Consider the following 24,486-nt stretch of genomic DNA (forward strand, 5'->3'; position numbering starts at 1 on the left):
CCATTTGCAGCGATTGCAGGGCTTAAAGCCTGGGGACTGGGGCATGGCCTGATCCCCGGCAGGGTCCCGTCCACACTAACGAAGAGTTCGAGAACTACTACTCAGGGTAACTAAGAAACTACTAACTATATATAACTATTTTACAGGATTTCAAAGTTCGCAAGAACAGAGAAGAAACCAATGCTAGCCGAAGCAGCAGATGTTCCAGCAACATCACTGGTGGCAAAAATGAACTAAGGGTGGGGGGAGCTGGCGGTGCCCGTTATACCTTGCCATATGGGCGCCACTCCAGAGGGTGCCAAAGCCGGTCCCCTACGGATATTGCTGAGGGAAAAATTTCTGGCACCGGTGCATGTGGCGAGCACACACACCTAATATGGAATGGACATGAGCAAGCACTCTAAGAAGACCTTTAGCTTGTGTCAGTTATTTATCAGAGAGATGAGCTGTGCCCCATTGATTTATTGCTGACCGCCTGGAGAGAAACAGATAACTAAACTGCTTTGGGTTCTGAAAACCCCGGGTAATAGGACCTTCCAGGATAAAAAGGGGAAATGGGCAAGTGGCCGCGAAGGACACCGCTTTTCAGAAGATTCCGGAAGATTGTAGCATAGGCGTCTTGATCCCACAAATGGGAATATGCAGAGGCCACTCAAGAACCATAATTATTTGGGGGGTGGGGCATGGAATGAAAAAAAATTCTTTTCCCCAATTCGTAATCCAAAAGACTTGTTTCTAGGTATGTACAGATATGAACATAAGAACTGTGGAAGTATAACATTGCATAAGGGGACATGCTGGATACATTGTATATGAGAGGGCATGCCAAAACATGTTACAAAGTATCTGAGGGAGCACACGTAGGGACAGTTAGCTTTTGAATGGAGAAGCAATTAAGATAGAGCCAGCACATCTAAGAAGCAGGCATCAGAATGGAAGGTGTGAAGGGCAATTAGTTAAGTTAACTGGAAGCTGTTAAAGGAGATTGTTAAGGGTGGCAGGTAATTGAAGATACATGACTGGTCTCAGGGATCTCGAAGGGTGGTGACTAAAATCTTTTTTTTCTTTTGTCTGCAACTTCTCTGTAACTTGTTCTCCGAAAAACTGTATAAATTAAAAGACACAAGCCCCACTCGGGGGGCTCACTTCTAAATGTATTATTAGCAGAGCAGCTTTGCTAATAAAACAGAGTGGTCTGATAAATTGTGAGTCTGAGTCAAACTTTGACAATTTAGAGGTCCCACCGAGATGGCAAGCGGCTTCACTGAGGCTGTGTGATCCCTGACTGCCTTGCAGGACGATCGTGGCAGCCGGCGCCTGGACGCTTAGTCCAAGGGATCCTCCACAAGACAGAAAGGTACACAGCAGCAGCGCAGTCTACGCCATTGAACTTGTTGGTTCCCACTCTGTTCGGGTAGGGGTCTTTGGATCCAGCTTCTGGAATCAGATGTCTCAGGTAATTATTATTTTTGTGCTTTAACCGGTTTGAGGACTGTCTTGTCTTTGTGTCTATCCGTCTTCCCCGTGGTGTGTGTGTGAATCTGGGAGCCATCTCTGTCCAGAGACTGGCTGACCAAGGGGTCCCCGTCCCCACGGTCTGAATAAGTGGAATCTGCGCAGCTGCAGCCGCACCACGCCTTGGATATAACCCCTGGTGTGAAAGCAAGGGCAGTTGAGGCAGTAGCCTGTGGGCTCCTTTCTGTGTGTTGCACCGGGTACCGCTCTGCTGAGCCCGAATTTCCTTCTTGTGTGAGTGCTGTGTGAAGTCCTCCTGGATGGGTAATCAGAAGTCTAAGGTAGAACAGTTCCCTAAGGGAACTCCAGCTTATTTTATGTATTTTAGGAGGGGTCCGGACTCTTGTAGGTTTCTTGAAAAATGGTCCAAATTAGCTCTAGAGAACCCCAAATTACAGTGGCCACTGTTAGGTTCTTGGGACAAGGATCGAGTGGACGCTTTAAAAAGCAAACTCGTCCTCCCAAAAACCAACTTGGAGAGAGGAGAAGTAGACTGCTTCATGCAGTGGTGGGAAGAGGCAAATCGTAGATGGACTGAGTCAAAACTCACCTCTCTTAAAAATTCTATCAAAAAACTAACAGTTCAATTGGATGCAGTCTCTCCCACCACTAGTCCGAGCGCTCCCCTTTGCCCAGTCCTGTGCAATGATCTGGATCAAACCCAACCCCCACCATACTCCTGCGCAAATAAGAAATCAGAAAAAGGAAAAATCTTCAGTGACTACAGATAATGAAAGTGAAGAAGATACCCTCATTGGCCTCACAGCTCTGCAAAATATTATGAAGAAGAAATCCAAAGCAGACTGCAAAGATTCTCTTGACATCTCTTCTTGGAAAAGAGAACCTGATGGGAGGTTAATGAGAGACTCTGATCAAACTGTTGTGGCACCCTTACGAGTCCTTAAGATGGGAGAAAGTGAGTCCATATGGGATTATAAGCCCTGGACTCGTACGGAACTTTTATCTATAGTTAAAAGTTTTCCCAAACGACAGGAAAATTCTGTCAAATTTGCTGAGGAGTTTCTGTTAATCTGTGAAACCTATGAACCCTCTGAGACAGATCTCCTCCAACTGTGTAAATTGTTAGCTCCTGCCAGTTATTATGAAAAATGGTTGGCTGCCGCAGACTGGCCAGCTGAGGCACGCCACTCAACCATAAAAAGTACTGGCCCAGATTTGGCATACAGAGACCGGTGTATGGCTCTTTGGAAGCGCCTGCATCAAGCCATTCCCAAAGCGTGGTCTCCTAAAACAAACTGGGCAGCAATACGTTGCTGTAAGCAAGGGCAAGGAGAAAGCCCAGGCGACTATTGGTCCCGGCTAACTGACATTTTCCTACAACATTCAGGAATACAAGAGCCCGATGTAAATGGGCAGGGGTCTTGGCACATGCATTTGTTGTTGGTCTTCTCCCTGCCACAGGCAGCGTGTTAAAACAAATAAGTGTGTGATGGGAGACTGAAACCACGGATAAATTGCTGGCAGTAGCAGAGCATTGCCACCGCACTTTAAAAGGAAAGGAGGAACAGTCCTCCCAAAAGTCAATGGCTCTGCAGATACAGCATTATTCAGGACTAAGCAGACCACACCGGGGACAGGGACGGGGTTGCGGAAGGGGGCGGGGGGCTGGATTAACTGGGGTTTGTAACTACTGTAAACAGCCTGGACACTGGAAAAAAGAGTGTCCAAGACGACCTAATAAATGTATGGGAAATCAAGTGAACCCCTCGCTGGTTCCTCCAGCTGATCCCCAACCCTATTTTTCACCCCAACAATGACGGGATGCTGGGGAACCTCACAAAGTTTTAGCTCCCTTATTACCTCTGTCCCCTACTGGAGAATGTGTCCTGACTGTAAATGATCTCTCTCTCCCTTTCCTTGTTGATACTGGAGCTTCTCTTTCTACAATCCGCACCACTGACTTGCCTGAGGTTCCCCGATCTGGAAAATCTGTGTCTGCTGTTGGCATTACAGGGATCCCTACCTCTTTTCCCCTCTCAAAACCTTTGTCTGTTCAGGTCGGTCCCCTCTCTGAGGAGCATGCATTCCTCCTCTCTGATTCCACCCCTGCAAACCTTCTGGGACAGGACTTGCTATGCAAACTTGGCTGTTCTATTTCCTGCTCCCTAGATGGTGTCTATCTGCAAATCCCTCAGTCTTCCTTATGTGATTCTGTAGCCTCCCTGCTGTCTGAAACTTCCCTCTCCACTCCGGTCCCTTAACTCCGTCCCTAGAGCACCTAATCTCTCAGGTTCCTTCCTCCCTATGGCCATCTCACCCATCTGAAGTGCGCTGATTAAATACTGACCCAGTTCGGATTACTGTAGACAATTCCAAACCTCTGCCTCGCCTGTCTCAGTATCCTTTGAATCCTGAGGCACAGGCTGGGATTGCTCCAGTTATATCTGCATTAAAAGAACAAGGAATTATTGTCCCTTGTTCCAGCCCCTGTAACACCCCTATCCTCCCAGTTCAAAAGACTGAGGGCAAATCATAGCGATTTGTTCAAGACCTTCAAGCTATTAACCGTATTGTCATACCTTCTTTTCCAGTGGTTCCTAACCCTGCTACAATACTAGCGTCTATTCCTCCAAATGCAACCCACTTTACTGTTGTAGATTTGTGCTCCGCTTTCTTCTCTGTCCCAGTTCACTCTGAATCCCAGTATCTCTTTGCCTTCTCCTACAAGGGTCAGCAATATACATGGACTACCCTTCCCCAGGGGTATACAGAGAGTCCATCCTATTTTTCTCAAGCCCTAGCCAGGGATCTCGCTGATCTGGTTTTCCCATCAGGATCCACACTGATCCAATACATGGATGACTTACTCCTGTGCTCCCCCTCTCTGTCTGCCTCAGAAACTGATTCACTAACACTTCTCACAGCTTTAGCAAACAAGGGTCATAAGGCTTCTCGCACAAAATTGCAGCTCTGCCAAACCTCTGTCACATACTTAGGCTTCCTTCTCTCCCAGGGCTCCCGTATACTCTATCCAGCCCGGGTACAAGCCATCCTTAGCTTTCCCCAGCCTTGCTCTCCACGCCAGGTCAGAAAATTCTTAGGCATGACAGGGTTCTGTAGGCAATGGATTCCCCAATATGCTTGTCTGGCTAAACCAGTCCAAGAACTCACTCGATCCTCTGTACCTAACCCCATGCCATGGCCACTTGAAGCAAATGCTGCTTTCATCTCCCTTAAGCAGAATTTAGCCTCTGCCCCTGCCTTAAGGTTACCTAACTATGACAAGCCTTTTACCCTTTTCTGTCACGAACAATCTGCTTGTGCCCTCGGTGTTCTTACTCAGGAGCACGGTGACAGAAATCGCCCGGTGGCTTATTTTTCTGCAACCTTGGACCCTGTAGCCCAGGGTTTACCCCCTTGCCTACGCGCTGTAGCTGCTGCAGCACGCCTGGTCGAGATATCTGAGTCCCTTGTCCTCCGCTCTCCTCTCACTCTCATGGTTCCCCATTCTGTGGAAACTCTCCTTCTGCAACGCAACACTGCTCACCTCTCCTCTGCTCGCCTCACTAGGTATGAACTTTTGCTGCTTTCAGCCTCACATATCACTATTAAGCGCTGCTCCCAGTTAAACCCTGCTACCCTCCTTCCTTTACCTAGTGATGGTGAACCCCATGACTGCCTTGCAACTGTCTCCGCTATCACTGTCCCGCGCCCCGACCTTTCAGATGTACCTCTCCCTAACTCTGACCTGGTATTATTCACTGATGAGTCCTGTTACAGAAATGACCAAGGCCACCTTCTTGCAGGGTACGCTGTGGTCTCTCTCTCTGAGACCATAGAAGCTGCGCCCTTACCCTCTGTGACCTCTGCCCAGGTGGCTGAACTGATTGCTCTAACCCGTGCCTGCTTTCTAGCCAAGGGGCTCTCTGCCACTATTTTTACTGATTCTCGGTATGCCTTTGGGGTTGTGCATGACTTTGGCACCCTCTGTCAGGCTCGAGGTTTTCTTACCTCTACTGGTACCCCTATCAAGAATGGCCCCTACATTGCTGCCCTCCTGTATGCAGTTTTACTACCGTCTGCCTTGGCAATTGTTAAGTGTACTGGCCACTCAGCAGCAGACAGCGAGGTGGCAAAAGGTAATGCACTTGCTGATGCTGCTGCAAAACATGCCGCCACTATAAAACCTTCACCAGAAGCGTTTCTTGGTCCCCTCTCTGTCTCTGTAACGCCACCATCCCTGTCTCATCTCGCTCAGCTCAAGGATTCTGCCCCAGAAACAGAGAAAGACTCCTGGAGTGCTTTGGGTTGCTCTTTGCATTCTGATTCCCTTTGGCGATCACCCACGGGTACCTTTGTAGCCCCCCTCTCACTCTACCCATCTCTAGCCGCCCTGCTACATGGTGTTTCGCATGTCGGCAAGGAGGGGATGGTCTCTGCTATGAGTAAGGCGGGGTGGTGGGCTCCCCATTTCAGCTCCTTTGCAACCCGCCACTGTGCCGCTTGTGTTACTTGTCAAAGCCACAATGTAGGCAAATCTGTAAAAGTAACACAAGGGTTCCGGGGTTTGCCTCAAGCACCTTTCCTACACTGGCAACTTGATTTTGTACAAATGCCAAAGTGTCAGAAATATGAATTCGTTTTAGTTATAATATGTCTGTTTTCGGGTTGGATTGAAGCCTTTCCCTGTCGCAAAGCTGATTCATTGTCCGTTGCAAAATGTCTGTTAAACCACATTATCCCTACCAAGGGAATTCCTGCCACTTTGTCTAGTGACCGGGGAACACGTTTTACTGGAAAAATTGTTCAACATCTAAACCAGGTATTACATGTCACCCACCTGTTGCACTGCCCTTACCATCCACAGAGTGCAGGGGCAGTTGAAAGGCGAAATGGTGTGCTTAAAAATAAGCTGGCAAAAATCTATAGTTCCACAGGGTTAAACTGGTCAGCTGCTTTACCACTGGCCCTTATGGAAATTCGGTCATCCCCATCCCAGAGACACAAATTGAGTCCATTTGAAATCATCATGGGACGCCCTATGCGAACAATGGCTACTATTACCCCAGCCCCAGACCTAAACCTAACTCACAGCACGCTCCTCCAGTACTGCAAAGGGTTAATGCAAGCTGTGAGCTCCTTCCATTCGCAGGTGCGAGCAGCTTGGCTGACGGAACCCACCTCTGCTGCCTGTCACACTCTTGAGCCTGGTGATTGGGTCTACCTGCGGCACCACCTTCGGAAGCACGCCTTGGAACCCCGGTGGAAGGGTCCATACCAGGTACTGCTCACCACCCAGACAGCAGTGAAATTATCCGGCATCGCTGCATGGATCCACGCCTCACAGTGTAAGCCAGCGCCACCTCAAGGGGACCAAGCACCTCTGCAATACCACGCAGAACCAGCTTTAACCCCAGAAGACAAAGAGGAACAGCCTGCAATACCTTACAATCTGCGCTCTCATAAGGGTTGCCAGAAGCAGAGGGTAAGCAGACAGCAGGACCCAACAAACAAGAAGCAGTAGTGAGCCTAGTGCCTGCTGCCTGGTGGACGTAAAACCGTGACTGCGGTTCCCTCGAAAGGGGTTGTCGGAACCAGAAAGGGTCCTGCTTCCAACATGTATCCTTTGAGAAGCTTAATCCTCAGCTACTGTGTCCTGAGGGTCTGGGGAATCCAGAGTGACAGTGACAATTCTTTCATCCAACAACAGGTGCAGAAAGCCCAGATCCTGAATATTTCTAATTGCTGGGTCTGCAGCCACATCCCAGCTCACTCACAAGCTAGTATCCCCACCATGGTAATCCCTTTGAATTCCTCAGAGCTTGCTGGAGAACCCCATCCACTTAAAAGGACATGGAAGGAAAATGACACTTGGGGGCTGGGAAAAACTATGTTCCTAAACTTATAAGTGTGGTGAAAGGAAAGGGCCACTGGTGCTGGGTGTGTAATGGGACAGGGCTGAATCTAGGGAGGAGCAGCTGTCTCCAATACATCATGTCCCATGGTGTATGGGACTATTCAAACAAGGTTGGAGAATGGCGAACCGGGTATGGAAAGATAAACTTCCTCTCAACCTGGGATCAAACCAAAGATTCAATCTCTTGCTCCCCCTACAGCCTCCCTGAGAAAAACAGCACCATCTACAAATGTCATGTGAATGCTACCTCTTCTCCCAGTGAAAATCATCCTGTGCCCTTTGGGGGATACTATTCCTCCTTCGTAAATTCTTACATGTCAAAGGGTTGCAGTCAACCCTTCCCAGCTTTAATGGGACATCATTGGGTTTGTGGGGAAAATGCTTACACTGTGTTACCAGCAAATTGGTCAGGTATCTGTTATCCTGCTCAGCTTTTCCCACAATTCCGGGTGCTTCAATCCCTCCCACGAAATCGCCTCCGTAATTTCAGGCGAAAAAGGAACGACTTGCCAGATGCTAAATGGTATGTGGATAACATAAGCCCCCTAACTTGGGAAGAAGCTGTTGGCATTTCTTTAGTTGCAGTAGGGGGGGTAATCCACCATGCAAAAAGGCTTTTAAGGTTACAAGCGGTGGTTGAGATCATGGCCAATGAAACAGGAGAGAGCTTAAAAGCTCTAGCCAAAGAAGCAGGAGCGGTCCGACAAGTGGCCCTCCAAAACCGTCGGGCATTAGATATAATACTGGCAGCCAAAGGAGGGACCTGTGCTCTAATTGGAACAGAATGCTGTGTATACATATCTGATAATACTAATGAGGTAATAAATCGTGCTAGCCATCTGAAGCAAATTGCATACCTTCCCCACGAAGAACCAAGTTCCTTGTGGAAATGGATAAGTAACTTATTCAATTTCTCTAGTCTGGGAAACTGGTTGTTTCAAGGAATCCTGACTATCCTATTTGGAATTCTAATAATCTTTGTGCGTTTTCAATTGATTTCTTGTTGTATCCAAAACTGCACAAGACACACCATCCATCAGGTTACCCCTAACCAGAGTGCTAATCTAATGTTGTTAAATGTCACCAGTGAAAGTAATGAAAAAGAACAACTGATGTATGGAATCCAGTAAGTCATTGGTCATGAGCGTAGCCTTGACCAAAAGGGTGGATTGTGGAAGTATAACATTGTGTAAGGGGACATGCTGGATACATTGTATATGAGAGGGCATGCCAAAACATGTTACAAAGTATCTGAGGGAGCACACCTACCGACAGTTAGCTTTTGAATGGAGAAGCAATTAAGATAGAGCCAGCACACCTAAGAAGCAGGCATCAGAATGGAAGGTGTGAAGGGCAATTAGTTAAGTTAACCGGAAGCTGTTAAAGGAGATTGTTAAGGGTGGCAGGTAATTGAAGATATGTGACTAGTCTCAGGGATCTTGAAGGGTGGTGACTAAAATCTTTTTCTTCTTTTGTCTGTAACTTCTCTGTAACTTGTTCTCCAAAAAACTGTATAAATTAAAAGACACAAGCCCCACTCGGGGGGCTCACTTCTAAATGTATTATTAGCAGAGCAGCTTTGCTAATAAAACAGAGTGGTCTGATAAACTGTGAGTCTGAGTCAAACTTTGACAGAACGGCCATACTGGGTCAGACCAGTAGTCCATCTAGCCCAGTATCCTGTCTTTTGACAGTGGCCAATACCAGGTGTTTGAAAGGGAATAAACAGAACAGACAATCATTGAGTGATCCATCACCAGTCGTCCTCTCTCAGCTTTTGGCAGTCAAGAGGCTAGGGACACCCAAAGCATTGGATTGGAGCCCTGATCATCTTGGCTAATAGCCATTGATGGACCTATCCTCCAGGAACTTGCATTCTATTTTGAACACCGTTATAATTTTGGCCTTCAAACTTTCCCAGGCAATGAGCTCCACAGGTTGACTGTGCGTTGTGTGAAGAATTCCTTTTGTTTGTTTTAAACATGCTGCCCACTAATTTCATTGGGTGACCCCTGGTTCTTGTGATATGTGAAGAAGTAAACACCACATCGCTCACTTTCTCCGCACCATTCATGATTTTGTAGACCTCTATCATATTCCCCCCTCACTCGTATCTTTTCCAAGCTGAAAATGCCCAGGCTTTTTTCATCTCTCCTCAGATGGAAGCTGTTCCATATACTTAATCTTTTTTGTTGCCCTTCTCTGTACCTTTTCCAATTTTGATATATTTTTTTTGAGATGAGACGACCAGAACTGCATTCAATATTCAAAGTGTGGGCATTCCATGGGTTTATATAATTGCATTATGATATTTTCTGTCTCATTATCTGTCCCCTTCCTAGTAATTCCTAAAATTCTGTTAGCTTTTTTGACTGCTGCTACACACTGAGGATTGTTTTCAGATAAATATCTATATCATCTCCAAGATCTCATTCTTGAAATCAGCTAATTTAGATCCCATCATTTTGTATGAATAGTTGGGACTATGTTTTCCAATGTGCATTACTTTTCATTTATCAACACCGAATTTCATCTTCAAGCCTGTTGCCCAGTCACCCAGTTTTGTGAGATTCCTTTGTAACTCTTTGCAATCTGCTTTGGACTTAGCTATCTTGAATAATTTTGTACTGTCTGCAAATTTTGCCATCTCACTGTTTACCCCCTTTTCCAGATCATTTATGAATATGTTGAACAGCACTGGTCCCAGTACAGATCCCTGGAAGATACCGCTATTTACCTCTCTCTCTCTCCATTCTGAAAACTGACCATTTATTCCTACCTTTTGTTTCCTATCTTTTAACCAATTACTGATCCATGAGAGGACATTCCCTCTTATCCCAGGACTGCTTACTTTGCTTAAGAACCTCTGGTGAGGGATCTTGTCAAAGGCTTTCTGACAGGCCAAGTGCACTCTATCCACTGGATCACCCTTGTCCAGATGTTTGTTGACCCTGTCCAAGAATTCTAATAAACTGAGGCATGATTTCCCTGTTCAAAAGCTGTGTTGACTCTTCCCCAACCAATCCAGTTCATCTAGGTGTCTGATAATTCTGTTCTTTACTATAGTTTTAATCAATTTGCCTGGTACTGAAGTTAGCTTTACCGGCCTGTACTGTAATTGCCAGGATCACCTCTGGAACCTTTTTTTAAAAATTGGTGTCATATTAGCAATCTTTCAGTCATCTTGTACAGAAGCGGATTTACATACCACACTTAGCGGTTCTGAAATTTCATATCTGAGTTCCTTCAGAACTCTTGGGTGAATACCATCTGGTCCTGGTGTCTTTTTACTGTTTACTTTATCAATTTGTTTCAAAACCACCTCTACTAACATCTCAATTTGGGACAGTTCCTCAGATTTGTCACTGAAAAAGAATGCCCTAGGTGTGGGAATTTCCCTCACAGCGTCTGTAGTGAAGAATGATGCAAAGAATTCATTTAGCTTCTCCACAACGGCCTTATCTTCCTTTAGCACCTTGATCATCCAGTGGCCCCACTGATTGCTTGGCAGGCTTCCTGCTACTGGAGTACTTAAAAAAAAAATTACTTTTAATCTTTGAGGCTTTAGGTAGTTGCTCTTCAAATTCTTTTCTGGCCTGCCTAACTGCGTTTACACTTGATTTGTGAGAATTTATGCTCCTTTCTATTTTCTTCAGTAGGATTTAACTTCCAATTTTTAATGGATGCCTTTTGGCCTCTAACCGCTTCTTTCACTTTGTTGTTTAGCCATGGTAGCACTTTTTTGGTCCTCTATGTTTTTTAATTTGGGGTATACATTTAATTTGAGCATCTATTATGGTGTTTTTTTAAAGTTTCTGTGCAGTTTGCAGGCATTTCACTTTTATGACTGTGCCTTTCAACTTCCATTTAACTAGCTTCCTCATTTCTATGTAGTTCCCCTTTCTGAAGTTAAATGATACAGCGGTGGGCTTCTTTGGCATTTTCCCCCCATACATGAATGTTAAATTTAATTCCACTATAGTCTATCTAATTAGCCTTCTCACAGACACTCACTTGGCCAGCATCTCTGGCTTGATCAGAATATTAAAGTAAGTCTTTTTTAGCTGCTCTGTTATCATCTCAAAAACCGCTGCAGTAAAACTGAAGTCAGACAAGTGGTCAATGATGAGCTGAAAGAGCAGCTGGAAAGAAAATAAAATATGGTTTTCTGAACCATTTTTACCAAATAAAAGAATATTTTTTTGCCAGAGAAGATTATTTTGAATTATATCTTATATGAAAAAGGAGGCTCATCTAATAATCCATGGATCAACGTGAACTGCACCGTACAGATCTAGTAAACATTCTAATAAGGTCTTGAATAAATACATTAATTGGTTAAGAATAAGCTAACAACTGCCAGGATATCTCATGCTCAGAACATTCAGATCAATGAAGAATTTTGTTAAATCTGTATGGATCTCATTAAGGTTAAAAGAAAACTAACTATTTTTATATAGCTAATTTTTAATAATGTAAAATGCATTCACAGTTTGTTTTATTGCAGTGTTATAAATTAAATGCATAAAACTCAGGAAATGAAAGTTAAGATTCTCCTAGTGTCAAACTCACCCACACTGCACAAATATTTTGACTGCCGTGTTTGTAATTTAGGTGAATTAATGCAGTTTTGCCAATTTCAAGAGATTAAAAATCATGAGAAAGACACACAAAAATCATGAGATTGGTTCAGAAAATCATGAGTTTTTAAAAGAAGTTTACATGGTTTTTTAGGTCTGTCCTTTGAGTTTTGAACTCCCCCTGCCGTGTGTGCACATGCGCGTGTTTGCATGAATGCATTTTCCCTTTAAGACCTTCTCCACTCAGTTTATCCAGAACACCTTATTCAGTTCTGGGAGAGCACTTCATCCAGTTCTCTGGGATCCAGAAAACTTAGTTTGACTCTAGATTTCGTCAGTCAGGCTCCTTTATTTGGTGTTCAGAAAAGCTATATTGAGTTGATCAGACCCAAGTGTACATGGTGGGTATAGGGCGTACCACACATCCAATGTTACACAGAAAACCTCTTCCTTTATATACATTTACACATTACATTGCACCACACATTTTGGGATTGACTTGGTTACTTTTCAGGAACGAATCCATGTGCAGCATGCTCTGTAATGCATTCTCCACACTCCAACTACTCTTTACCTTCTCTCTACATTCCTAACTTATCTCTTCCACTGTTAGTAAGTGCTTTCTTGGGTGTTCTCCTCTTACCTTAGCTGGCTCAGATATTCTGTTTTCTTAGCTTACTAACCTAGTTACTGATCTTATTTAGCATAAACATTCTGTTTTCAGCCTAATGATCCTACCTTCCTAACTCTATCCTTCCAGACATGAGGCCTCCCTTCACATACTAATTACTCATGACAGGCCAGACCTCAGCTACAGTGAGTGTGTGTATGTAAGCGAGACAATTAGTGTTGCCCACTCTTACAAATGTATAGGGTAAGGTGATTTTGGCCCCTGCTGCAGAAGCTCTCACCCCATGTCCACCCATCCCATGCCCAGCAATTAATCCTTTTCCCACATCCCCCCATTAGTTCTGTCCCCACCAAGTTCAGCACCCACATCAGTCCCCAGCCTCCTCACTTCAGCCCCCACAACCCATTGCCCCACCACCACCTCTGCTCCTTCTAGGGGTTTCACCCTCCTCTCCCAGACCTGGGGGGAGGGGAGCTGCGGCAGGGTTCCCTCTTCCCCTTTGCAGACTAAGGGGGGCAAGCTCCAGGGTTCTTTACCCCCTTCTGCCCTTCCCAGGCAGGGTGCAGTGGAGGGAGAATGGGAAGGAGGAGCCAAGGTACCATCCTGTCAATTTTTCTCACAGAAGGGGACAGGGGAGCAAGGGAAGGAGCCAGAGCTGCCCTGAGCTGCTGGGCTCTTTGCTCCCTTCTTCTCCTCCCCTCCGGTGAGAATGGCAGGCAGAGCGGACCAGGAAGGAGGGAGCAGAGCTGCACTGAGCTGCTGGACTCTTTGCTCTCTCCGCCATCCCTGTGAGAAAGGCAAGGGGAGGGGAGAGATTCTGTTAGCTTTTGGCAGGCTGAACTTCATGAAGGGGCTGGAGGATATCACGAGACAAACTCTAGCACTTCTGAAATCCCATTATGCACCAAAAAAAAAAGTCATGGGAGCTGGAACTACTGTTAACATTACCAAGAAAATAATTTGCTCAATATGTAAGGATCCTGTTATCAGTGGCTGCGTTTGCAACTGATCTTCTACACCACCGATGGGTGGAGTTAATCCCATATCAAAGATTCTTCATGTAGATAGGGAACCCTGTCATATTGAACAAATTATCAGCAGTCACAGGCACCACAGAAGAGCAGTTGAGAACACACCTGTTGACAACAGGAGCTATACTTATCCAGGCAATGGCAGCAGCAGTCAGTAACTGATACGCCCATCAAGCCTGTTGCCCATACAGCCTACTAGGCATTGCCTGTTGCCCACCAGCCAATGCATCACCATGCCTCTCCCTGGCTTGTCTACGTTCCATGACCCAGATCTGCTCCCTCTCTTGATGGTAGCTCACCCTTCTTGCTCTCTTCCATGCTGTGTTCTTTGCTTCCCACTCCAATTTCACATGACATGGGGTATCTATGCCTCCCCACAGATCCTCCTCACCATTTGCCTTGGTCTCTAGGACACTCCTACAATCGGGGGGAACTTGCATCTTATCCATCTTTGTCTGGAAGGGCTATTCAGAAGTCACAGCTGTTTGAGGAGTGCACCAGCTGTGCTCCTACTGCAGTCCCCCTAGTGGAGTCATCCCTTCTAATTTTCTCCCCCAAATCTCCATGGCCTTCAGACCTTATCACCGAACACATACCTTTAAAAAAAAACCTCACCCCAAAAGATATTAATATGATTACATTTACACACACATCACAGAAAGACACGGTCAGTATTTACAAAAAACTATGAAAACTTAAATTATAATTAAGGTTCTTTATAACTCCACATACCCAGTGCTTTAAAGTGAAGAAAATTAGAAGTTAAAGTTCTTCACATCTGCATACTTAGCTATTTGAAAAAAAAAAGTATGTATCATTTCAATAAGTGTTCTAAGGCATTATGTAATGGGATATAATCACATTTATCTACTAGATAAACAAACATTCAAATCTTTTTAAGGAAAGCTGAGTGTGTGCATGCAAACAAATGCATACAATAAAGAAGGTAGAGGTTCAAGGTCTACATCATATTTTCTGTTATTTGGTATTATATATAAATATTAAACCAAAGTGAGGCACCTTTCAAAACAGCAACTTTCCTTACAAAATGTTTAAAATACTCCTGCCTCTTTGTTGTGTCCACATGCTCAGCTGCCCTTCTCCTGTCTCAAGGTTCATATATCTCAGAGAGCAAAGATGGCAACTTCCTGATTCATTGTTAGTTTGCTATTACATGACAAAGATATCCTAATCACTCCATGCAATTAAAGAATAATCTTTTTTAAAACTTTGGTTAAGATAAAATAAAGTATGTCAGATTTTGTTACTTTTAGAATCTTTTAATTGGATTTTCATGCCCCAATGCATCAAAGAGCCTGGTTCTTTCTCCCTTCCTACCCACTCATTATCAATCTTTGTCACAATGTCTCCCTGTTAACCTGCAAATCACTGATCCTGCTGGTTTCTGAGCGACTCTTCAGGAAGTCCATGAGTTAACTGGACTAATAGTATGCAAAACTATTATCAGTAAATAGTTGAAAAACTATTAATAGATTAATTGAAATTAAGACACCAATATTTCAGGCCTTTGAGTTGTTTAGAAAGTGACATTCAGCAAAAGGTTAGTTGGTCTGTAAGGTAAGGAGGACATAGCAATAGTACTTACAGGTAGTTTATGATTGAATCCTTTCACTCGAATGACCAAACCATGCTCTCCAGACACCAGTTTATATTCCAACTGAGCAACATTGGCTTCGTATGCCGGTTCAGCAAGGTTGTGAGAAAGTATATTTACAAAAGTCTCAAAAAGTACCATACTGTATGAATGAGGAAAGTGAGGGTGGGAAACAACAAGGGAGAGTGAAAAGAAACAGCCTTAAAGTCAATAGGTTCGAGAGTACACAGATAAAAAAAGTGTCCAATAGAAATAAACTATTTCACTGGGCAGCTAAAAACATTTAAAACTTAGAATTTAAAATAGTACAAAAACATTTATTTTTCTACAGAGATTTTTCTCTGGGCAAAGCAAAAACCTGAAACACAGGGTTCTGCATTTCTCTTTATTCAGTAAGCACACAAAGCTACTTAGTAGTTTTTTGAGATTAAATTTAAAATCTTTTTGGGTCAAAAGAAAAACATATTCAAATTACAAAGTATTTCAGAACAGTATAACAATCAAGCCAACTACTGCAGGATATGTGGGTAAAAACCTACCTGGTATAAATAATGGACTTTTTTAGGCAACATGACAGCTTTCAGTAAAATTTGTTTGTGGAATATTGGGGTAATATAGAAAATTATGTGTTAATGCTATTTGTGTAAAGGCATTTGGGAGACTCACAATTTTATTTAGCATTGGAAGTGCTATAATGGAGAATTAATATGTACAGAATCATAAAATCCAGAGGAGAACAAAAAAAAATTAGGTTTAGAAAACATGACCTACAAGGAAAGGTTGAAAGAATTGGGCATGTTTCGTTCAGAGAAGAAAAGGATGAAGGGGACATGATAACAGATTTCAAATATGTAAAAGGTTGTTATAAAGATGACGGTGACCAATCGTTTTCCATATCCACCGAGGGTAGGACAAGTAGTAATTGGCTTAGTTTTCAGCAAGGAAGATTTAGGCTGGATATTAGGAAAAGCACTGTAACCATAAGAATAGTTAAGTCCTGGAATAAATTACCAAGAGAGGTTGCGGAATCCCCACCATTGGAGGTTTTATGAACAGATTAGACAAACACCTGTCAGGTATGATCTAGGTATACTTAATCCTGCCTCAGCACCGGGGATGGACAAGATGACTTCTTGAGGTCCCTTCCAGCCCTACATTTCTGTGATTTCTATGATCTTGAGGTTTGTTTCATTCAAAGGAAGGTCTATGGGTTGTTGTTTGTTTCACCTGAAGACAAATTTTAACTGCTAATGCTATACTACAATTATAGTTGTGTCTTGTTCTGTAAGACAGATAAGAGAAAGATAAATCTTTACCTCTTTGCAGACTGCTGTATCAGTGGGGAGATCAGATGGAAACATACGTAAGCTGAAATTTGAACAAGGTTGACATGAGCAACTGTAGAAACAATAAAAAGAACTAGGAGTACTTGTGGCACCATAGAGACTAACAAATTTATTTGAGCTTTCGTGGGCTAAAGCCCACTTCATCAGATGCATGCAATGGAAAATACATGCATCTGATGAAGTGGGCTTTAGCCCATGAAAGCTTATGATCAAATAAATTTGTTAGTCTCTAAGATGACACAAGTACTCCTTGTTCTTTTTGCTAATACAGACTAACACAACTACCTCTCAAACCTGTAGAAACAATGGCAGCTTCAAACATGTATTTTTTTTCTCCAAACCATTTCTTATCTCCAGTTAATTTTCTATAAACTACATATAAATGGTTATTCAGAGATGGTATTTTTATCTGTATTAAGTTATCACCTCCAACACTTACTCAATATTATCTTTTTAACTGAAGATTTAATGATAAGCATAAAGTTGTACTTCAGCTTGCAAAACATTGCTTTATATTACAGGATACTTAAGGAGCACACATTTTTGGTGACAACAAATAATACTTATACAGGATAAAATTCCTCAGGGCAAATACCATATCTTTGTATGTTTGCATCATGTTTGCTTACATAAATTAAGTTTACACTTTTCTTTCTAAAACAACCTAAAGATGCTGTACAACAAAAAATATCTATATTATATATATACCCTATTTTAAAAAGCTTCTCACTGAAAATTAAAATGAGTCATGTTTCTGAGCAGAACAGCAAAAATGGAAACAGTTTTCATGATTTATGATTCCAGATCACATTTCCTCAGTTTGCAGGGGGAAAAGAGAAGTTGGTTTGCTTTTTTAAAAACTACTGGGCCTCCAAACTCAAGTTTGGTTCTTTCCCTCTCAGGTACTGTCACCTGTAAGATGCTTTTGGTGCCAAATTCGGCCCTCAGTTACTCCATTAGAAGAATCAACACCTGTCAAGCAACTATTAAACAGTGGTATCAGAGATACTACAGTCTCTCCCTGTACTAATAAAAAAAAAACAGTAGCATCAGCTATAATGTCACTGTATTAGAGGTACATTATTTTTAACGATCTACACTTCTATAGCACTTACCATTCAGCATTCTCAAATCTCTTTACAAACATTAATGGGCTAAACCTCACAACAATCCTGTAAGGAAGAGAAGCGTCATCTACATTTTATATCTGGTGAAATAAGACCCAAAGGGATAGAGCAGGACTGTAGAACGGGACACCTTCCAGGACCTTCTCGCGATCGGTCCACAACTGCAGTGATGGTGACGATCTTTTCCAGGTGGTCCCTGGATTGGGAATAGGTCGACGCCAGCCATTGCTGCGGGGGCCGCATGCGGAGCCTGGCATGGCGGACCACATATGTGCAAGCTGCCATGTGGCCTAGCAGGCGCGGGCACACCCTGGCCATTGTCAGGGGAAACGCGGACACTTCTGCAGTGAGGTCCGTCAGGGCCTGAAACCTAAAGGTAGGAATGCTCGCGCCCAGGTCGAGTTGAGCATGGCCCTGATGAATTCTATCCTTTGAACTGGAACTAACGTGGTCTTTTTGTGGTTGACCAATAGTCCCAAGTAGCGGCACATGGCTTATAGTACAGCGACATCGTGTTGGACCTGAGCCTTGGAGCTGCCTTTGACCTGCCAGCCGTTGAGGTATGGGTAAATCTGGATACCCCGACGCCTGAGGTAGGCCACGACTACCGCCATGCACTTGGTAAACAACCTTGGTGCTATAGCCAGGCCAAACGGAACAACCGCAAACTGGTAGTGGGCTAAACCCACTGTAAAACGGAGAAAGCATCTGAGTCCTGGGAAGATCGCTAAGTGAAAGTATGCGTCTTTCAGGTCGAGGGCGGCATACCAATCTCCCAGATCCAGGGAGGGGATAATGGAGGCCAGGGAGAGCATGCAAAACTTTAGCTTCTTTAGGTTATCTGTTGAGGTCTCACAGGTCCAGGATGGGACACAGATCATCCTTGGCCTTTAGGATCAGAAAATACAGGGAACAGAAACCCTTGTTCTGGTAAGGAGGCAGGACCTCCTCCACCACCCCAGCTCTAAGAGCCCCTGACCCTCTTGCTCAAGAAGACTCTCGTGAGAAGGGTCCCTGAAGAGGGACGGGGTGGGGGTGGAAATAAACTGGAGGGGGTAGCCGTACACCACTGTACTGAGGACGGCGTTATCGCTGACCACACTGGGAGGAAAAAGGAAAGGTGGTTGCAAAAAACTGGGAAAATCGGATCCAGAAACTAGACTGATAGCTCGCCCTCGGTTGTACCCTCAAAATGACTTTTTAGCTCCTTGCTTGGAGTGGGTTGAGCCTGACCAGGCAGAGGGTGGTGGCGGGTGGCTCGTATGCAGTCTATAGCCCTTGGGCTTTTTGTGCAGCGGGTCCTGCCAGGGCTGGCTCCCTTGCCCCTGGGGTAGTTGTGCTTTGAACTGCTTACGTGCCGGGCCCGGAACATGGAGCCCCAGGGTTTTTAGGGAGGTTCGGGAGTCCTTCAGCCAATGTCATTTGTTGTCCGCCTGCTCTGCAAACAGGGCCTGGCCATCGAAGGAGAGGTCCAAAATCGACTGCTGAGCCTCAGAGGACAACCCAGAGAGGAGCAACCAGGACGCTAGGCACATGGAGATGGTGAACACATGGTGCAGGCAGTGGAGTCTGCGCATCAGACACCACTTGAAGGGCCGCCCCTGGCAGCGGCTCTGCCCTCATCGAGGATCGCCCGGAATTCTTTATGGGAACCTTACGGGGGGGGGGGGGGGGGTGGCATTCTCGAACTTGGCCGCGATTTGACAAATATTAAAATTGTAGCAGCCAAGGAGGGCCTGGTGGTTGGTCACCCTCAACTATAAACTAGATAAGGAATAAACTTTCTGTCCAAACAAGTCCAGTCTCCTGGAGTCTTTATTTTTGGAGGCAGCTCCAGATTGCCCATGATGTTCCCCGTGATTAACTGCCTCGACCACCTGGGAATTTGGGGCACGATGGGAGTAAAGGTATTCGTGCCCCTTAGTCGGGACAAAGTACTTACGCTCTGCCCATTTGGAAATGGGGGGCAGAGAGGAGGGGGGTTTGCCACAAGGCATTGGATATCTTCAATACCCCTTCGTGGAGGGGAAGGGCCACCCTAGCAGGGGCTGTGGAGGAGAGGATGTCGAACAGGGAGTCCACTTGCTTCTCCAACTCCTCCACCTGCAGGCCAAGGTTGGATGAGACCCTCTTCAAAAGCTCCTGGTGTGCCTTAGCATCATCCTGAGAAACCGGCTGAGGGGGCTCCGTGATGGCCTCATCTGGTGACGAAGAGGAGGAGGCCAGTACCGCTGGTTCCATGGCATCCATAGGTGGTCCAGCAGGCTGTTCCCCTTGGTCCACATGGACTTGCATGGCCTTATCCCCTGGGGCCTCAAGCACCAGAGGGAGTTGGGTCGTTGAGACCAACGGCCTGTCCGAGGCACCCGACACCGAGCGGGCAGGCTGGGAGGGCTGGGTGAACCCCCATGGGTTCCTAGGGTACCACAGGGGGGTTTCAGTACCGACAATGCAGGCGGCACCGAGAGTCTGGGAGGCTGCCCCATGTGGAGCCTTGCACCGTACCAGAGCCACATCCAGAGCGATTGCTCCTTGGTGACCAGGATTCACTGGAGTGGTGAATCCATGCCTGGTGATAATCGTAGTTGCACCTAGAGGAGGACTTGTCCAAACGGAACATGCGCCTCCATGGGGACCTCGGTGACTGGCGGATCCGCGACAGAAGACAGACGATCCACACCTCGCACTTTGAGGCTGGTACTGGGACAAGGAGCAGGACCTGGAGGTATCACGGGCTGGGCACCAGGGGGATATCCTCGAATATGGTGACACCCATCTTTATGCATTTTCCCTGTACCCTGAGTTCCCAGATGTGCTCCATGGTCTTAAAGTGAAGCATCTGATGTTATTGTAGTAGGGGGAATCTGCAAGAATGGAACATCTGTGCAGGGTTTGATCAGTTCCTCTCACCAGCTCAGTGCTTGTAGAACACACCGGGGAAATGACAGTAACCTGCCTAGTCTGTGTTGGTTTGGTTTGTAAACTGTTCAAAGCCCTCCATGTAGATCTCAGAGGTGTAATCTGGCATGTTGGACTACAAAGACTCAAGATAACATGTGTCCCAGCAGTTGACAACAATCTCTTACAGTTAACTTGAGGACTTCCCTGAATCTTTGATATTGCCTTATACTCACCCATTTGTCTATACCCATCTGTTGTCTCTTCTCTTATACTTCGATTGTAAGGTTTTTGGGCAGGTACTATCTTTTTGTTCTTTGTACAGCACCTAGCACAATGGGATCCTGACATTGTAATGGCTCGTAGGCACTATGGTAACACAAATAGTATATAATAAAAAGTCCCAGGAAGGGTGAGGTTCCCCTGTAGGAGGGAATACATCATCAAGTCTCTTTAAGAATCTAGCAACCATAGTGTGTGAGAAGAAAAGGCCTTCCCTTAACACACTGGTGGTTTGCTGATATAGATGACAAGTAGACTCTCAAAGAAGAAGCAGAATCCATGAGACTTTAGATGGAGCACATAGTGTAGAATGAGAGATATCTTAGCTTGTGATGGGACCAATTGTTGACTCAATAAATAAGAGGAAAATCCTTTCCATCTATGGTCAAAGCATTTAAAAGTAGAGCTTTTCCTGGAGTGAAGCAGTGTAGTTTTCACCCTCTCTGAACATGACTTGTCTGTGATGATCAGCAAATTATCCTCTATGTTGCCAAAGAGTCTCTGTCTCTCGATTGGGATATAGAGTACTTGTCCACTTCTCTGAGATAGGAGATTTTGAGACAGTGACAGAAAGAGAGGTGATTCTCTGGACAGCTATAACAGGTTTACACACCAGTGTTGTTTGGGTCATGCTGGGGCTACCAGACTGACTTTTGATCTGTCCTTGACTTTTCATTGCACTCTGAGAATGAGGTCTTTTGCTTTACTCCATCAGGAAGGTGTCCATTACTTTGTCTCTGCATGCTTTCATTCATTACAGCGGGCAATAAGGTATTGTCCTGAGATTCAAATAGGTCCACCTTTGGATATGCCCACTTCCTGAAAAGCTGGGAAGTCACTGATGCTTTTGAGGACCATTTATGCTGGTTCTGAGTCCTCCTGCTAAGAGATTCTGCTTACACATTGTTTTCTCTTATCAGATGCAGAGCTATTGGATGAGAAACTAGAGATGGTCACTTTGCTCCTGAGCATATCATCAGAGCTGCTGCTTGAAAGAAGAGGAGGTGAATTGTGTTGAGGAATGCTGGAGGTTTTTGTTCTTCTAGTGTTGAGGTCTCCTCTGGTAGGCTTGTGTTGGGTGTGATTAGAACCTCCTTTGAAAGTAGTAGGTCTAAAAAGTTGTTGATTAATCCTGCTTTGCAATTGGAAAGCCGACAGGAGGATTACTCCTGAGGGCATTCTGTGCCAAAAAATGAAAAATTCTGCAAGTTTTATTTGTCAATAAATAAATACAGAGGCTCCAGCATGGCAGTGGGGAGCACAGGTCACTGGCTGCACAAAGGTGGGAGATCACCCTGCAGCCTCCCCAACCCAGGGACACAGACTCTGTGGTGAGACTGCACTTGACCCTGACAAAGCACAAGGCCTGGCCTGTCCCAGAAGCACCCTTGCACCTTCTTTTTGCTTCCCTATCAGAAAGTCATTTTTCTGCAGGGAAACAAAGAAATCTGCGGGGGACATGAATTCTGCATACGCACAGTGTCGCAGAATTCCCCCAGAAGTAGAGGATGAATGCGTCTCAGAAGAACTGTAGGGCTGGGGAAGGCCAAAGGATCTAGCTGTGGCCCTGCTGGATATGATCTTCTCAAGTACTTTTACTATGCTTCTCGTTAAAGAGGCTCTGGGATTCTGTAGTCAGGCCTGAGGGGCAGAACCGGGAATATCTTTGGTGTACAAGGGAGTAGCCACAATCTGAGAAGGGGCCTAGGGCTAAGGCCTGGAGAAATAGAAGGGGTTTGTGGGACTTGTATGGGTGAAACTTCTTCAGACACCACACCAGCCTACTTGGGGCCATGGCCTCCAGTGCTAGAAGCTGTGAGTGCTGCTCTGAGGATGCTGACACTGAGAATCATGTGTCAGAGTGCCAGGTGGTTAAGAGTCACAGTTCTTCTTCTTCTTCCTCTTACGTTGAGTATACTCAGTGCTGGAGTGCATACATTTTTCCTTCTGTTCAGAAGGTGGGTCTTTAGAAACATCCTCCAGGGCCAAGAAGTCAGTGCCTGGACCTGATGGGATGGGTCAGTGCCACAGTAGATGTCGCCGACCCTTTAGTAGGGTTTAGGGCAGGAGTAGGTGTCCATTTAGTTGGTGCCATAAAGGCAGTCAGAGGCACCATAGCTGGCTTAGGCACAGGAGTCTTAGTAGGTGCTGGCAGCTCCCCAGCCCAGATTTGAGTTGAAAAGACCTGGAATTCAAGCATTTTACTGAGGCTGGTGCTAACACAGGTGTGAATATCTGCTTCTTGGGCCCTGGAGGATGACAGCCTGAGCGCAGAACTAGATCCCTTCTGTCCTCTGCAGTGGTGAAGGAGGAAACGGGACAGTTAGAGGTACACATTTCCTTATAATAACTATGATATGTGAAGTAAGACAATGCATTTAGGAACCTGCATACTCCCCAACAGACACGGCTTGGAAAGAGCATTCCACATGCTCACCATAAGGAGTTAAACACCTACAAAAGTGGGTTTATAACCAAAATGCCAACTGGCACTTAACAACAGTGACATTCTGTGCTGCTTGGGATTTTGGAAAAAAGAGGAGCTACAAGTTCTACCTCTAAACAAATTGCCAGTACTATTTAGGTGCCAGTACTATTGCATAGGAAAAGCTTTGTTTTGCACATTTTGTTTAATACATCAGCGAACGGGGGTTACCTTTGGGGATTTTGAATTTATTGTCCTTCTTGTACCACACACAGCTGTGTTGTGTACTCAGAATTTTGACTGGGTACTCCGTGTCAGGGCAATCAGATGCCTTCAGAGCGAAGTCAGTGGCTAATATAGAAACAGAATATGTGGGTTACTATATTTCAAATCCACAGCCACTGGCAAAAGTGTGCAACTTGCAAAACTGTAAACAAACTGCTCTCCTCTCGTCTATGTCACCATAGTGTATTTAATAGCACACTGCCTTCTGGAACTAAACGTCATGAATTTAGATCCCATACCAGATCTTTGGCTCATATCCAGTGCCAACCCTGAAGTGAATAACAGATAGGCTAGTGAGTCTCATTCAAGAGATAAGTTCTTCATTCTCTTTACTTCTGATGACAGATGCAGTTGCTACAAGAGTCTGTGTTACTTTTCCCAAAAGAACCGGGATAACCAAACAACATGGCCTCTCCCAGTAGATGAGATTCTAAGGTCTATAGCTGCAACAAGCTACTCATGAGTGCATCATGGCTGCTCTGTTGGGCTACATGGTCCATGCACTAAGAATATCTTAAAACAGACATTTTCAGATTAAATTTGCCCTAAAATTTAAACTTATTAAAAGCATGCTTTTATAAAAGCTCAGACAAACAAATGATTCCATGTTTTCTCTCTATTCCAAAAGGAACAGTTTAAAACCACACATTCATTTAAAAGAAAAAGATCATTTCTCAGAACCTCCCATTCTGAAAATGAGCAGAATGGGGAAGAGAAACATGACAGAGTCCAACCAAATACTAGTGTCTCACTCACCTATATACTTGTTTTCTTCAGGAAAGTGCAAGTCCTGGTTTAACTGAAAGTCACTGGCCCATAAATCACTCCAATATTTGTCAATATCTGTGAAAGACATGAAATTAGGCTATTAAC

General features: G+C 44.8%; 1 protein-coding gene across 1 annotated transcript in view; it reads right to left on the reverse strand.

The window, feature by feature from the left end:
* LOC144268742 (nardilysin-like) overlaps positions 1-24,486 on the reverse strand; it is a 94,295-nt gene that overhangs the window by 14,671 nt on the left and 55,138 nt on the right. Inside the window, exons 17-21 of the mRNA XM_077823922.1 lie at positions 24,370-24,456; positions 23,560-23,679; positions 16,567-16,618; positions 15,242-15,392; positions 11,408-11,535 (exon numbers count right to left, since the gene is read on the reverse strand). Coding sequence (XP_077680048.1) covers positions 11,408-11,535; positions 15,242-15,392; positions 16,567-16,618; positions 23,560-23,679; positions 24,370-24,456 — 538 coding nt within the window. The remainder of the gene's footprint in view (positions 1-11,407; positions 11,536-15,241; positions 15,393-16,566; positions 16,619-23,559; positions 23,680-24,369; positions 24,457-24,486) is intronic.

The sequence above is a fragment of the Eretmochelys imbricata genome, chromosome 8, assembly GCF_965152235.1.
Source record: "Eretmochelys imbricata isolate rEreImb1 chromosome 8, rEreImb1.hap1, whole genome shotgun sequence".
In the NCBI taxonomy this organism is placed as follows: Eukaryota; Metazoa; Chordata; order Testudines; family Cheloniidae; genus Eretmochelys; species Eretmochelys imbricata.